The following is a 14,486-nucleotide window of genomic DNA, read 5'->3' as shown; positions in this document are numbered from 1 at the left end:
TCCTCTCGTCGCAGTGTTAGCGCGGAGAAGAGCTCGATGCACCGTACACGTGCGATACACACACGCACAAAGAGCGGACACGTAGACGAAAAGAGACTCTGTGTGAGGCCATCTACGTATCGTTGTCGTGCGCTTTGTAGACATATTTGGTTCTCTACGTTGGCCGTGGAAACTGCTTTCGTGCTTCGCGTCGATAGTGACGGGTTCGAGCAGAAACAAAAAGAGCCGCGACGAGGGCGGAGATTGGAATCCCGAACGCGAGTTAATTGGGACATAATTAAAGGCCATGGGATCGCTTAAAGATCGCTAAAAACGACAATTCTTCGCTCTCGCTGCTTTAAACGCGACTTTAACCTCCGAATCGCCACAGAATATATGCGTCATTTCCGTTTCTTCTTCTTTTTTTATCCCCCGATACTTTGGAGTCGTACTCGGATCGTTTAGTTAATTCCTGGTGCGCAGCGCGGGTCCCCTTAACGAGCTGCCGATCGAAGAAATTATAACTTTGGCGCGATTCAATTATATTTTAATCCAGTTCGAATCGCGGCTTATGCTGTCCTTCGGTCGACAAGAAGCATAATTGTGCCTGATCACGCCCTTATGAACTCACCGCCCTCGAAACACACTAATTTCCTCTCTGCTATCTTCCACTAATACCTCGTATCGAATAACTTACGATTTTCAAACAAATAGCGATACTCGTTTCTTCGCTCCCATTGACGAGGCCGCGAGATAAGCTAACAGCCGGTAAAAAAAGAAAGGAAATTAGGTTTTAAGGGAAAAAAATGTAACCTTTGAACGGCTATGGCTCGTATCTCGATGCTTTGAATACATTGCACATTTCGGTCGTTGGAAATGGAAAATCAGATCAAACCCATCACCCGCGTCATCAAACCGATACGTACAGATACTCACGTCGTGAAACGGTGTACGTTTGTGTTTGTCGAGACTGTGTGAAAGTCCAGATACACGTACACACCAGGTCCGTTCCCGTAGCTTGCGTTAGGCTGATGGTGGTCGTCGGACGAGGGGCTAGAGGTCGCTGGTGGGGGAGACAAGTTATAACAGGGGTGGGTGGAATCGTTACTAGAACCAAGAGACGAGAGCGCATGCGCGGGGGATTCCCCTTTGTCCGCGTGGCGTATCCGTGCGAGCACGAACGAAAGAATCGCGAGGAGAAACGAGAGAGAGAGAGAGAGAGAGAGAGAGAGAGAAAGGGAGAGACAGGAGTTAGAAGCGAGTAAACTGAAGAGGAGTGCGCGGCGGTCGCTACGGCTCCCGAAGGAATTCGCCTATCTTACGACTTTTATTATACGCGTGTTTGCCTGGCAAAGTCTTCTTCGCCCTCGGTTGCAGTCAACTAGAATCGTGCAGCACGATCCGCGAGCAGATTTCGTTTGCGTCGGATTTCGAAATTTCAGAAACGATTCTGGTAGGTTGTTCGCCATTCCAAAGCTGAGTCGAGGCTCGATTTTTAGCGGGTGGATGTCTATCTGGTCGATTTAATCAAACAATCAGACTAGCGGAGGGTAGTGGAAATGATTGAGAATGACTTTCCAGCTCATGACGTAACAAACAAACGGATATAGAGTCTGTTTAATTTTATAACAGTTAATCGCAACTATGCTAACTCGGGTTGAACAAAAGATTTTTTGCGAGATTTTGATTATCGACCAGCGCGGAGGCACGTGGACGGATCAGCAAGTAGGAAGGTTCGATGTTCGCGAGAAATGGGGCCCCATGGAGCAGAAACGAGAGTCTAGTTCGATGTTTGTTTCTTTCCGTAATGCAGCAACGTGAAGATCGATAAACAGCTCACAATAAAACCGTACCCTCCGAATTATTCTTAGTAGATTTATAGGGAACTTCCCAGTGGTCAGTCCTCCAGGGAGCCACAAAATCCTGTGGTCCACTATTGGTACATCCAGAGCAGGCATTATCTATTTAGCAAGTGCGAAGATGGCGTTCGCCTTGAACTCAATAACGCCGTTATAAGCCACAATGAACTTGGTAGACCTTAAATTAGCAGTTAAACACACGTACGTAGATAGGATAGAGCTTGAACTAGGCCAACAGATCGTTTCTCGTCGATCCTCCCGCACGAGTATGTGCATCAAATAAATACGTCATATTCGAGCTTATAACGATCGAATGAAAATATTTCCATTGCACAATTCGAATTATCTTCGTCTTATTCACGAGCCGCCACTCTTATACATGCATCGTTTCCTTTCACACAGAGTACATTCAACTTTTCCTACATTCTTCTTGATAGCCACCCACAATTTCCATTCGATGAAGCGATATAATCCTTCGGCCAATATGTACAGTGTACACGACGTCCTTGTCACCATGCGTGGATTGGAAGGGAGTCGAGCAAACACATTTCAGCCATCTCCTGTCGAAGGTTAAACACTGCGGGGTTGTAACTTTCGAAATATTCGGAAGATTCCGAAAGGTCGGTCCACCGTCCATTGGTTGAACAGGCGGGGCGAAGAATGGCAAAGATCGACGGAAGGAAAGGGTGAAGGAGGGTGCGTAACGGGAACTAATATCGTAAAGCCGCAACGTGCTCTGATTAAACATTATGTGGGTCCTAACGTTCCTCACCGCGACGATCGCTGCTCCTGCTCTTACTGCTACCTACGGCCAAGATCTTATCCGTTCCAATTGTTTCTTTCAATAAAGGAGCGATTCCTGTCTTGTTTTACTTCTGTCTAATTAATATATATCGAGCTCCATCTTATTACGGCATCTTCGGAACGAATGTTTTATCGAATAAAAGATAATGTTTAAATATTTTAAACGATCGAACACAACTGGAAAAATTAGTCAGGAGCAAGGGAGCACAAGGGGACAGCTGGTTTTTTTCAACTCGCACTAAAAACGTTTACGAGCTTCGCTGGAAGACGACGTGTACCCGCTTCGCTATAATTTAAGCGGCATTTTAAACAACAATTCAAACGGTGCACGGCCAGTAGGTAGCATAAAACACCGGGATCGCAGTCGTGTTCCGGGGTGTTGCTAATGAGTAATAATTTCGCCGACGTGTCGGTAGCTCCTCGAACTTATTCCGTGTCTCGTCTCGAGTATCTTTCGGAAGCCGTTGCGACTGTACGTCGGATGTTCTAAATTGCGCGGCCACGACTTTTATTAGCGGAAGGAGACAGCCGTGGCATTTGCATGTAATGGTGCAGAGGAGAGGGCTGCGTAGCAGTGACGAGGGCGAAGAGGAGGAGGAGGACCCGGCTGGAGAGGAAGAATGTTGGAAAATATGAGGGGGGTTGAAAAGGAGCAGGGGTAGAAGACGGTCGGTAGGGAATGTAAGGCCGTAATTAGAGTTTTAGGGGTTCTATGGGGTGGTTGTTCGCGCTGCTGGCCCGTTATGGAGGCGGAGAGAGGTGGCGTCAGCCAGGATGTACGAAAGGGGACGCACGCCTCCCTTACGACTCTTACGAGGGACGGAATGTTTGCCAACAGCATTCTAATACGTCATTCTTTATTGTAAAATTAAAATTTAATCCGGAGGATCGTATCGAGGCCCTCCATTTAGCGCGCGCACGAGATTACGTGTATTTTAGGATTGGCGTGCTGCCGGCTGGTTTATTTTTGAGAGATTCGGTCGCCAACCGCTTCACCGCGATACCATTCCAACGACGAGAATTATGCATGCTGCGTGTCGCGCGATTAACAAATGTAAGCGCCCTTTTTTAAGCCGAAACACAACGAAAAAGGATAAGCGGACAAGAGAATATTATTTTTTGCATTATTTAAAACGTAAAACGAATTGGCGAATGTGACGAGAAACATTACGTTCCTGATCAAATTTGCTGGAATCGTCGCCGTTTGAAAGATCGAACGTCGTCGTGTCTCATTCCACCAAACATAGGAAATGAAACTGAAGTAAAAAATAAACGGGGCGTCACGTATGCTAATTAGACGTTCGTGCGCGAGTGACTCGCACGAATCGCACTCATAGACCGTTCATAACGCGTCGTATTCGGCGAGGATATATCGCAATTGCTACGGGACATGGACGATTTGTCGGCTTTGTACCATTTCCAGTAACGTTTCCAACTCAGCGCCGGTGCTACTGATGCAATTTACGCGGGTCGCTACAGCATTCGAGTTATCGCGCTCGCACGGTTTCATGACGTCGAATAATGGAAATTCTTTCTCACGCGCGCTGCCACCGTCCTCGATCGTCGTCCACGTTTATCGGACCGCGTTTCCTTTTCTCTCGACGAAACCGAAACTCGTGTTCTCTCTTGGGGAAAGAATGCGAACACGGATCATCTTTCTCTCGTTGTGTCGTAAACAGCAATATTTTGTACAGTCGGTCCAGCAGACGAGACAAAGAAAGGCGTATCCTCTGACAGAAGAGACAACTAGATGTCACGTGCGTTTTTCCCCCGTCTTTCTCTCTTTTCCTTTTTTTTCTTTTTTTTTCTTTTTTCTTGAGGTGCAACGTGAGCGCGTTGCTCGTGCCGTCAGACCGGGCCGGGGGCTTCTCTTATAAATTTCACTGCCAAGGTGACTTTACAATTTCGTGGGAGATTAGAGCGCTTATTGCCAGAGAAGGAATAGCTGCACAGTCAGCCGCCATGTAGATACGATTCCACACACCGTGAAAGGCACCGCCATGTCGCGCATCTGGGTAGAGAGCCGATCTCGCCGGTTTCACTGTTGTGTGCGTAACGCGTCCCCACTCTGGTTGGCTGAGTGCGTGTGCGTGAGGCAGATACACGGCAGATAATGGGAGGCACCCTTATAGATGACGTTTGGGTTCCACCGGGAACAATGGAGCGAACTTCTCCCCTCTCACCATCCATCCTTGTCGGAATCCTTTATTACTACCCTGTATATATACGAACGGCATACCCTCATATATATCCACCCCCACTTCTTCTACACCCTTCCATGACACGGTACATAGGCGCGTGTTGGAACGCATAGCTCGCCACACACACCAGAGCGAAACGAGCTGTCCAACCAATCGGGATTTAAGCCTATTGCTAGTCCTGATGGAAGCTACGCTATACCAACGCACACTCACGCGTGACGAAAGAGTGCGTGAGCACCTGTACGTATAGCCTCCCGTGAGATCGTTTCGCCATTTACCTTCTGCTCTTTCTTTCCTTTCCTCTCGTTTCTGCCCGACAGATTAAAGACACCCACGTCGCAACCGCTCGAACGCGTGTTTCTATCGCTTCTTGCTCTGGTTCCCCTCGAGAATGTCTAGATCGTAAGTCAACCGAGCGGTACGTGTAACGTATTTGGATGAGATCGATAATTTTAAAAAGTGAACAGCAAAGCCGAGACTGCTTTTAGGCTGACGACAGATGGACGATCCCTCTTTCTCCTCGGATTGCATTCGCCTCGCTATCTTTTGTCGCGTTCTTCGCCATAAATAGCCACCCATCGAACTGCTGCACGAATCTCTTGCCGTCGATGACGAGAATATCGACGCGACAGGAAATACGAAAGAAGTATATTTTACCGCCTCCTACGCGATCTTAAGTTCTCAGATGTGTGCTGTCGCGGCTGGTACGCTATTACTCGTCGTACCTAGGTATCGGGACCGGGCACGAGACACTAGCAACCGATAGACGTAGACGACGGGTTTCATAGTTGGGTAAAGCGATCGCACGATTCGAATAACGTCGGTTCTTATTGGTACGGTGCCGCTGCCAGAGATTTCGAGATTATTACGCCGCGATCGTTTGTCAAACGAGTGAATGGAGTTACTGGAACACTGGAGTCGGAGCGAACACTCTTTGGACATGTTGACAGAGGTCGTTTTCTCGAAACGGATCTCAGTTATCGTAAAATTTCCAGCCGACAAATAGAGCATCGAACTTTGATAACCTTATCTTCGTACCTCTTATAGCAGCGCCTTGAATAAAAAAGAAACTAGTGGCTACATTTAAAAACGATAAAGAGAAAAAGAAGACATTCGGAGATAAGAGATGCACGTACCGTGAAATATAGAAAGTGAAAATGGCATTCTACAAGATGAAATTCTGGCTCGCTTTGCCAAAAGTTTTAACGAGGCTCACCACGACTTTAACTTTTAATCACGTCTTCGTCCGTTCGCCGTCTAAAAAAAGCCACCGTATGACCAGCGACTAATGTATTCGGATACGTGACATCATATAGCAGATATGCCTGCTATCCGGCTCCATTCGAGGAATTCCATAGACAATACCGAAGAGAGGGCGGAAGGATGTAGGAAGAGAGAGAAAGAGAGAGAAAGAGGGAGATTGGCGCGAACGAAAAGGCAGCAGCATCTAGTTTGACAACAGTCGCAAATCGCGCGGTGGCGGAGGACGAGGGCGCTGGCGTCCCTCTTTGTTCGAGCGGCTGGTCCAGCGCTGGTGCCCGATCCATTCATAAATATCTCAAAACGGCTTAATTTCGCGGCACTGCGGGCAAATAAAATCTCGAGCCGGTGAAAAATGTAGACAGGCCGAACGAAGGGGGAACGGGAGAGAAGATACGGCCCAGCCACGACCCACGAATCGCTTGATCGCCTTCTCGGGTCACTGCAGCCTCCGCTAGAGAACGGCCGAACGAGCCAGAAGGCTTCGTTCCTCTGTCGTTCCCTGAACGAGAAGGACGCCCGTGTACGAGTATCAGACAGAGACGGAGACTGGGCAAAATGGTCGCGATAACTCCTCCATTTACTCACTCTTTCCCTCTTTTTCTCTCTCTCTCTCTTACTTAGTGGCAATTCCAGGCTCCACCGTGCTCAAGCGATTTATCCGGCTAATCCTCGCACTTTTCGTGGCCGATTTGCCATCCCCCGCAAATATCTAGCGAACCTAGACGTGTTAACCTGGCGTTGATTGGCCGCGGCGGTGACTCGTCCCTTTCTCCGGACCGATTAAAGCTTCCCGGAATTTCTTACCTTTGCACGGTCCTTTCCACCTCGTGGTTGCCCTTATTCGATTCTTGCCAAGCGATCGCCGCCCAGCGTTGGGAGTATACGTGGAACTGGAAAGGAATCCAGGTGTGACGACAGATTGCGGAAAACACGACCTAGCAGCACCCCGTGTCGACATGGGCGTAAAGGAAAAACTCTCTCTGTGCAGCTGCTCGAAAGAGAATGCAAAAGAGGGAATGAGAGAACAGTCGGAACAGACATAGGAGCAGATACCGAGCATTACCAGCGAGATTCATTTATGGTAATTTTATGCGCACCGCTGATCGCCGGTGATTATTGTAATCGGTACACGAAAGGACGGCCGATTAAATCTGGTCGTTTAATTTAAGCGTGACATTCCGCTGTTTGTATGGGTGGTGGCACCGTCTGTGTAACTTCATCCGATCGATACGTTTCGATCGTGTGGAATGACGTACAACCCTGTTTGTTTTTCCTTCGTCGATAGAAAATTCCAAGACTCAACCATGCAAATAGGAGTTCGGCACAGACATTTTTATAAACGTGAATCAACCGGGTACGAACACGGAACTACGTTACGATTAAAACTCGTTGGCAACTGTATCTGCGCGCTATCCGGTTACTCGAGCGCGTTCTTGCTTCTTTGAACGAGCCACGAAGAATTCCAGAGAAATTTTAACGAATCCCGATCTCGTTAGGAGAGTCGGCTCGATCGGCTGTTTGCGGCGTCGTTGCGAGTTATGCGCGCTTTATGACTCATCCTTGAATTTACTCCGCTAACGCGAGGCGGGTTGCTTTTAGCGGACACACGAAGAGGAAGAAAGGGGTTGGCGCGTAGGAAAAAGCGAGCACACGGAACGCAAATATATGGGAACGGTTAGGTGTTGCGGCGAATGAGACGTGTTTACCGCCCGTGAACACGGCCAGTCGGTGTTTTCGGTGAAATAATAACTCAGGGTCGCGTAAATAATGCCGAATAAAAGCGACAAGGTAAGTGAAACGTACGACGAATAAAACTCGAGACGCGAATTTACCAGGCGATCGACGCTATTCCGGCTGTCAGTGGCTGTATCTCGTTTCCATTTCAAACTGCACGGCTCTTTCCTCCTAACGCCTCCTAACTCCTCCATTGCTCCTTTCATCCGTCCTACGAAACGTCGTTCTATTTCTATCCCTGTTCGAAGCAAGTGGACGTAAAGTGTGCCCGATATATTCCACGTTATTTATTAATCGATTCGCCTTTACTTTTGTGTGGCCTTAGTATAAACTCGTCAAAGTCGGAGGCGACCTGTACTTATCGAACCTCGCTGGCACCGCTACGTGGCTCGCGTAGAACAAAAACGGGAAACGCGTGTTTAAATACCTTAAGTAGCATTTCGTATTCTTAATCGAGTTTCGTCGGCGGCGTCCGTGATGCGAACGAATAAAGAAAGAGGGGCGGTGCGGAGTAATTTACGCGTCGAAATATAAAGGCTGTACGGTGATATTCGACGGACGGTGAAAAAGCGCTTGTTGACCGATAACCGCGAAGCACCGTCGCCCGATAACGTCGTCCAGCGAATGGCCAGACTCCAAATGGCTGTTAAAGCAACGCCGTCATTGTTTTCGACCGCGTTTCGGAAGAAGCGAAAACCACACGGAACGTGCGAGGCGCGCGCTTGACGTTTAATCGCTCGTCCAGATTTACGATAACCTGGGCCTCTATTGGCGTCGCTATTGTGCTACGTACGTACGGCAGCCCGCCGTTTCGTTCCGCTATGAACGACACTCCGCTCCACTTGACGCTGCTTTTTTCCCTTCTGCTGGACCCTCGAAATTATTATTATTACGGTTTCACGATTTGTAAATCGTAATCGCGTTAAGCGTGATTTTTATTGGTTCCGAGCGACGTCCCGTTCTCGTCGCGTTAACCGCGCGAAACGTTTTGTCGATGTAACCGTAGATTCTTTTCTCTCGCAATTGCGGTAATAGTACACAGAGGTAAGACAGAAGCGGAGGAACGCAACGCGGATGATTTTTTCCACGCGGCGTGCACCTTTCTCTTTGTGATTGCGAATTCTTGGCGCACGGCGTAATTTGTGGCGATTTCCATGCGTTTTTCGCGGAGTTGCGCAATTCCCTTGGTCGTTGCGCCAAGACATCGGCAAAAACTCGACGAGGTATCCCCACGGGTATTTAGCAGGTTTGCGTAACCACCGTTTCTACGATTGCCGTCATGCACGAAATAAAAATATGAAGGACCGATAAGTATTGCGGGGTGAACGCGCGCAGGACGATCATTTTCCACGATTTCGATATCGCAGCGGATATGGCCCTCGATGGTCATGATGGTCAACCTGATACTGACATTAACCGTCCTGGAAACGATTTATAGCGTCTCTGGTTATCGTATAGGGCGAGAAGAGTATGGAAAGTAATCGAAGATTGCCGGATACGATGACACGTTAACGTGGGGTGTGTCCAGGGGCAGAATGTCATCCGAAGCGTATCTCTTATCGATTCGTATGTGGAATCGCGAAGTCGATAGTCTAGCGATTATTCGGTGAATCTCGAATATATCGAAGTGACTTTAAATTTATTTCACTAAACCTTGTGCGGTTCAACCATCGTTGGAATACGAAGAATAATTAATCGCTATTCACCGAAATGGCTGATAATTACAAGATATCGTAACGAATAATTCAACGATGTTTTATCGAAGAATACGCGGGTCGATCGGAGCGTTCGAAGGTAAACGTTGAAAATTCTGGAACGCTGCAAAAATAAAACAATAAAATAGCGGATAAAGAGGATGAAAAAAGGAAAAAAAGCAAAGTTTTCTACCGAATAAACGGGGCGAAGCTTCGAAATGACCAACTCTCCATTAGTGAATCCATCTCGAACGTATAAACTTGGTTACATGTTCCAAGTTTCATGCACCGCCCCTCGAACGCCCTATTTCAGCCAGCGAATTAACCTCGCGTCTCTTCAATGGACGAGAGATAAGTTTTTCCCGAGAGAAACGATCGAGCGTAATCGAAGCGTTTAAAGTTCGATTCCATGGATTTCGTATAAATTCGCGAACTTAAGAGGACAACCGTGCGATCGGGCAACATTGATAGAATCTCGGTAGTAGGAAACGCGTGGCAAGGGGGGAGGGGGCGGCAATCGTAGGGGAGGCGAACACAGTCAGGCAAACTTCCGCAATATCCTCGTCTACTCGACGAACGGTGAAGCCGCGTGCGGCGACCTAAAGCAGGTATTAAACTTAATATATGGCCGCAATTAGGCGCAGGCCTTCGCCCTTCTCGTTTACAGGCTGCGTCCTGTAGTATCACGCACACGCCGTATCACTCGGCTGCCCTCTGCCAAAATGGACCACCGTCTGTCAGCTATAACTCCGTTGTCCCTGAATCACTCGCGACTCGCTGTTAATTAACGGGAATTTGCAGGCAGAAATCACGGCTATCATCGTCGATCCACCGTCACCGTGCTCGCTTCGTGTCACGCGATTGCGACGTAATGGAATTCAGGAAGTTTCGACGCTTCGACACGAACGTAGAACGAACCACGAGTTCGTTCGTTATAGAGAAAGTTCGCGACCAGCATGAAATTGCGTGAAAAAATTGCTTTCCTCGTGTCTCTTTTCGTTTGTATCGGCGAGCTGTAGGATCGTTACGAGTCTGTTGATTTATGATTAATCAATTATCAATCGCAAATGTAAACCAGCTTATCGCGCTATTAACAAACAGAGGACGCGAGAATGAATGGTCATAAAACGAGTGAAAATGGTGGTTGTAGTGTGTTAGGGAAGTAAGAGGGGCGATTATCTATTGTGCCAGACTGGCAGACGCATATTACACGCTTCTTTCGTCACTTTTTTTATTAATCGCATAGCGCGAGGTTATCGGCGATCTTCGATCAGGGGTTATCGGTGCCACGCCGTTTGAAAATAACTAACGTCGGCCAATTTCCTTTGCAGCGTTGTCTCGCCTCGTTCCTCTCTACGTTTCAAACGTCGGACGCCGTTTACCTTTTCCTCGCCGCGTATCCCGCTTGTTCGAACGAAACGCAAAGGGAGCAGGAGAAATTGAAAGATATTCGAAGCAGAGGAGGAAGAAGGTACATAAATTAAGCGTTCCCGGGAGCAAACGAGCTTCACGCCCAGCTGTTAACCCCGTCCGACGAAATCCTGGCCAGACAGCTCCCTCCGGAGGGGCGGCAAGAACGGTTATCTATAAATTCTGCATGGACATTAGCTTGATCCAGCGAAATTGTTGATAATGCTCGCGCCAGCGCTCGGCCGATGGTCCCGTAGATATTTATGGTGGTCGAAGTGTGTGGGGACAATCGGGTTCACCGATGGTCGAGAGAGGAGAGGAACCAACGAATTCTGAGAGCCGTGTGGCGCGTGTACAGCACAGCGGAGAGAGAAGAGACGCGCGAGGGCTTGGCGAGGAGGGACCGCCAGGGAGGATGCAACGAAGGGTTTTCTGGCTGCTTGACTCGCCCCTGGCATGATATGCCGCCAGCAGGATGGAATGGTTTTCCCTCCGGTTGCCAAGGTAACCTATGGCCCACCCTTCCAGCTTCGGCAACCACCCTGTCGCTGTGGCTGCACCGGCCGCGCGGGCTCTCTTCCTACGTCAGCTAAACTCACGCACACAAGCTTGCCGAAAAACCACGTTGGCTGCGTTGTTGTTGCCTCGCACACCGATCTCACCACCATAGCCGCACCGTACGCACCACCACTACTATCGCATCGACACGGTACATGGATAGGAATTCGCGAATACGTGTAACCTCGTCGGAGGCTGTGCACAAGCGCACATACACACCCAGTGAATCCTGGACCGCACTGCTGTGAACGGCCATGCTGAATTCAATATCAGCATTCTCTGCATTCCCTCGCGATTTTTCCGTTTCTTCCTCTTTTTTGTCTGGCTTTGAACGATGATGACAGGATGGCTCATGCCGCGTGTTACTGGCTGCTTTGCCGAGAGTGTGTCGGAAGCTTCCACTTCTCAAAGCATTGTTAGCGAACTAGAAAATGGAGATATACGCCGGTTAAAGGGTGCTGGAGGATACTTTCTCGGGATTTGCGCAAATTTCACGGAAAGTCGTTTGTCTCTTTATCTTCGTGAAGATAGTCGCAGCGAAATGAATTTTCTCTGAGAGACAAAGACAGTTAAAGGGACACGGGGAAAAGATCGCGTTAAAGATATTGCAAGCGTAAGAATATCTAACTAATCGGTTACAACGTGATTCCGGCACGAAACAACGACAAAATTCATCGAACACAAAATCTCGCTATCTTTTAGTGGTCGGTAGCGCGTATTTGCTTCATCACGTGGCGATCATATAGCCACTCAGCGTCTTCCCGAGAATGATGGTATTATGGCTGACTGTTCATTGCGCCGGAGAACCGGTTTCTCAGCGACGAACTGAAAACGTTCAGCCCACCCTTCTACGCCGCCGGCCAAAAGTAAAATTACGTTCGAGCCAATTGCGAAAATTGCCCGTGAGAAGTTTATCGCGCGTCTATGGTGCAACTTGCGGCCATCTTATGCTGCCTTCTCTTCTGTATAAATCCGCAAATAACCAAACTGTGTACGCCTTTGAAACTAACTAAATCTCCATTCGCGTAGTTTCTTAGTACTTGGGTGTTTAGCAATGAAAAGTGAAAAGATATCAATTAGGACAGATAAGCGCAAGGTTTACGTGATTACTTAGACGGAAATATCGGAGATATCGGGATCGAGTGTTATCTCGGATAGGTTTTTAAAGGGCGAGGTAAGCGAAGTTCTCGGATACGAAACCAGGTAAAGGCAGGTGACAAGCATCAGTCTTTACCTGGTTAGCGCGGCCATGTGCTTCGATAGTTACCTAAACACCATAAAAAATTCAGTGTGCTCAGCGTATCCCATTTTACGACTTTGACTCTGCGGGTGCAGAGAAAGTTGGACGAAAAGATATTTCAAAAAAAGGGTTCAATCTTTCTTTCCGCCTATTTACAATGAACACGCAGACTTTTTTCCCCAAAACTTTCTACTTTTTACCTCGTTCAACCCCTGTAATAAACTGACCATCCGAACGTGTTGCTTTTTTTCACCGAAAGAGAAAGCGAGGAGAGAGTTGAGATTTGTGACTCGACAGACGAAACGCAGGTCATTCCGTGAAAAAAAATTGAACTTTACGTAACACGAAAGACCTCGTTCGTAAACGGGGTAGCCTTCTTTTCCTTCTTACCGATCGCCAGACGGTCACGAGACAACAAAAATTGCAAATTTACATGGTGGAAAAAAAAAACGTGAAATTAGTAGCAGTTGTATTGCACGTAGTTGGTGTTCGCGGCTAACGACATTTACGAAGTTGATGGATCGACTAATATGTAATAACCGGCTAATGCATATAGCTCGGCAATTACGTAACCGAGTTTAATAAATAAATCAATAACGGATGATCAAAATGGAGTCGGTCTACCGTATAGAGTAACAGCTTTCGTAAACGAAACTCGTCTTCAAGATCGATCTCTGTGCGTCAGCGAAGGGAGCTTTTAATTTCAAACGTATAGCTATGGAATATAATTTAATCACCCAACCCTTTGCACTTCTTGCGCGCTCATTGTACCGAGCCAACAGTCAACTTTTTCTTCCAAATTTTCACCATCAATGTGCCAATCGTTCGAGTAGCTTGCGCGACGTTTTATTTATCTTGGAGCGAGGGGACAACGAGCGTGGTAAGCATATCGACGTGTCAGGAGTTGACTGTGGCAGTGCAAAGGGTTAAAAGGCAAATTTTCCTGCATAAAAAAGACTAACCTAGGCAAATCTGCGTTTTTGACGTTTCCAGGGCCGAACGGTTGTCCGAGGCGTAGGGGTCGACAGACGTACACACGGTTCCAGACGCTGGAGCTGGAAAAGGAATTTCACTTCAACCATTACCTGACGCGACGGCGACGAATAGAAATTGCGCACGCCCTTTGCCTCACGGAACGACAGATCAAGATCTGGTTCCAAAATCGGCGGATGAAGCTGAAGAAGGAGTTGAGGGCGGTGAAGGAGATCAACGAGCAGGCCAGGCGGGAACGGGAGGAACAGGACATGATGAAGAAGCAGCAGGCTGAGAAGCAAGCGAAGATACAGCAGGAGCAGCAGAACGCCGCGCTGCAGCATCAGCAGCAACATCACGTGAGCGGTCTCGACAAGACGCAGAGCGATCTTCTGAAGGCGGTCAGTAAGGTGCCCACATAGGAGACTTTGCTAAGCCGGTTGTCTTTCTTTTAAAGAAGAAACAAGAGACTGGACGCAGCAGCCTAGACGCATACATCGAAGCGAAGTAGCTGATAAGAGGTTGGCCAAACGTGTAGAGAGACAGAGAGAGAGAGAGAGAGAGAGAGAGAGAGAAAAAAAAATCGAACTAACGCGGGCAAGCACGAAAAAAACGCACCTCTTCTTGCTCTTCCGGCGTGAACCGACTAGGACACGAAGGCCTCCTGTCTCTTCGGCACTTCTTTTTCCTCCCGCTCTCTTGACTGAGAAGAAGGTGTTCTCGCGTACTTTACGTAGTACGCGTACTACCAAGACTTTATCAAGTGATCTCT

The 14,486-nt window shown here is 48.0% G+C and overlaps 1 protein-coding gene across 1 annotated transcript in view; it reads left to right on the top strand.

Annotated features, from left to right (window-relative positions):
- Positions 1–14,277, top strand: part of LOC126875582 (homeobox protein abdominal-A homolog) — a 29,810-nt gene extending 15,533 nt beyond the window's left edge. The window contains exon 3 of the mRNA XM_050638533.1: positions 13,736–14,277. Within this exon, the coding sequence (XP_050494490.1) occupies positions 13,736–14,136 (401 nt within the window). The 3' untranslated portion in view covers positions 14,137–14,277. The remainder of the gene's footprint in view (positions 1–13,735) is intronic.
- Positions 14,278–14,486: the final 209 nt, after the last annotated feature.

The sequence above is a fragment of the Bombus huntii genome, chromosome 18 (assembly GCF_024542735.1).
Source record: "Bombus huntii isolate Logan2020A chromosome 18, iyBomHunt1.1, whole genome shotgun sequence".
Lineage (NCBI taxonomy): Eukaryota > Metazoa > Arthropoda > Insecta > Hymenoptera > Apidae > Bombus > Bombus huntii.
The sequence above is the reverse complement of the archived record's forward strand: the minus strand, read 5'-3'. Positions and strand labels throughout refer to the sequence as shown.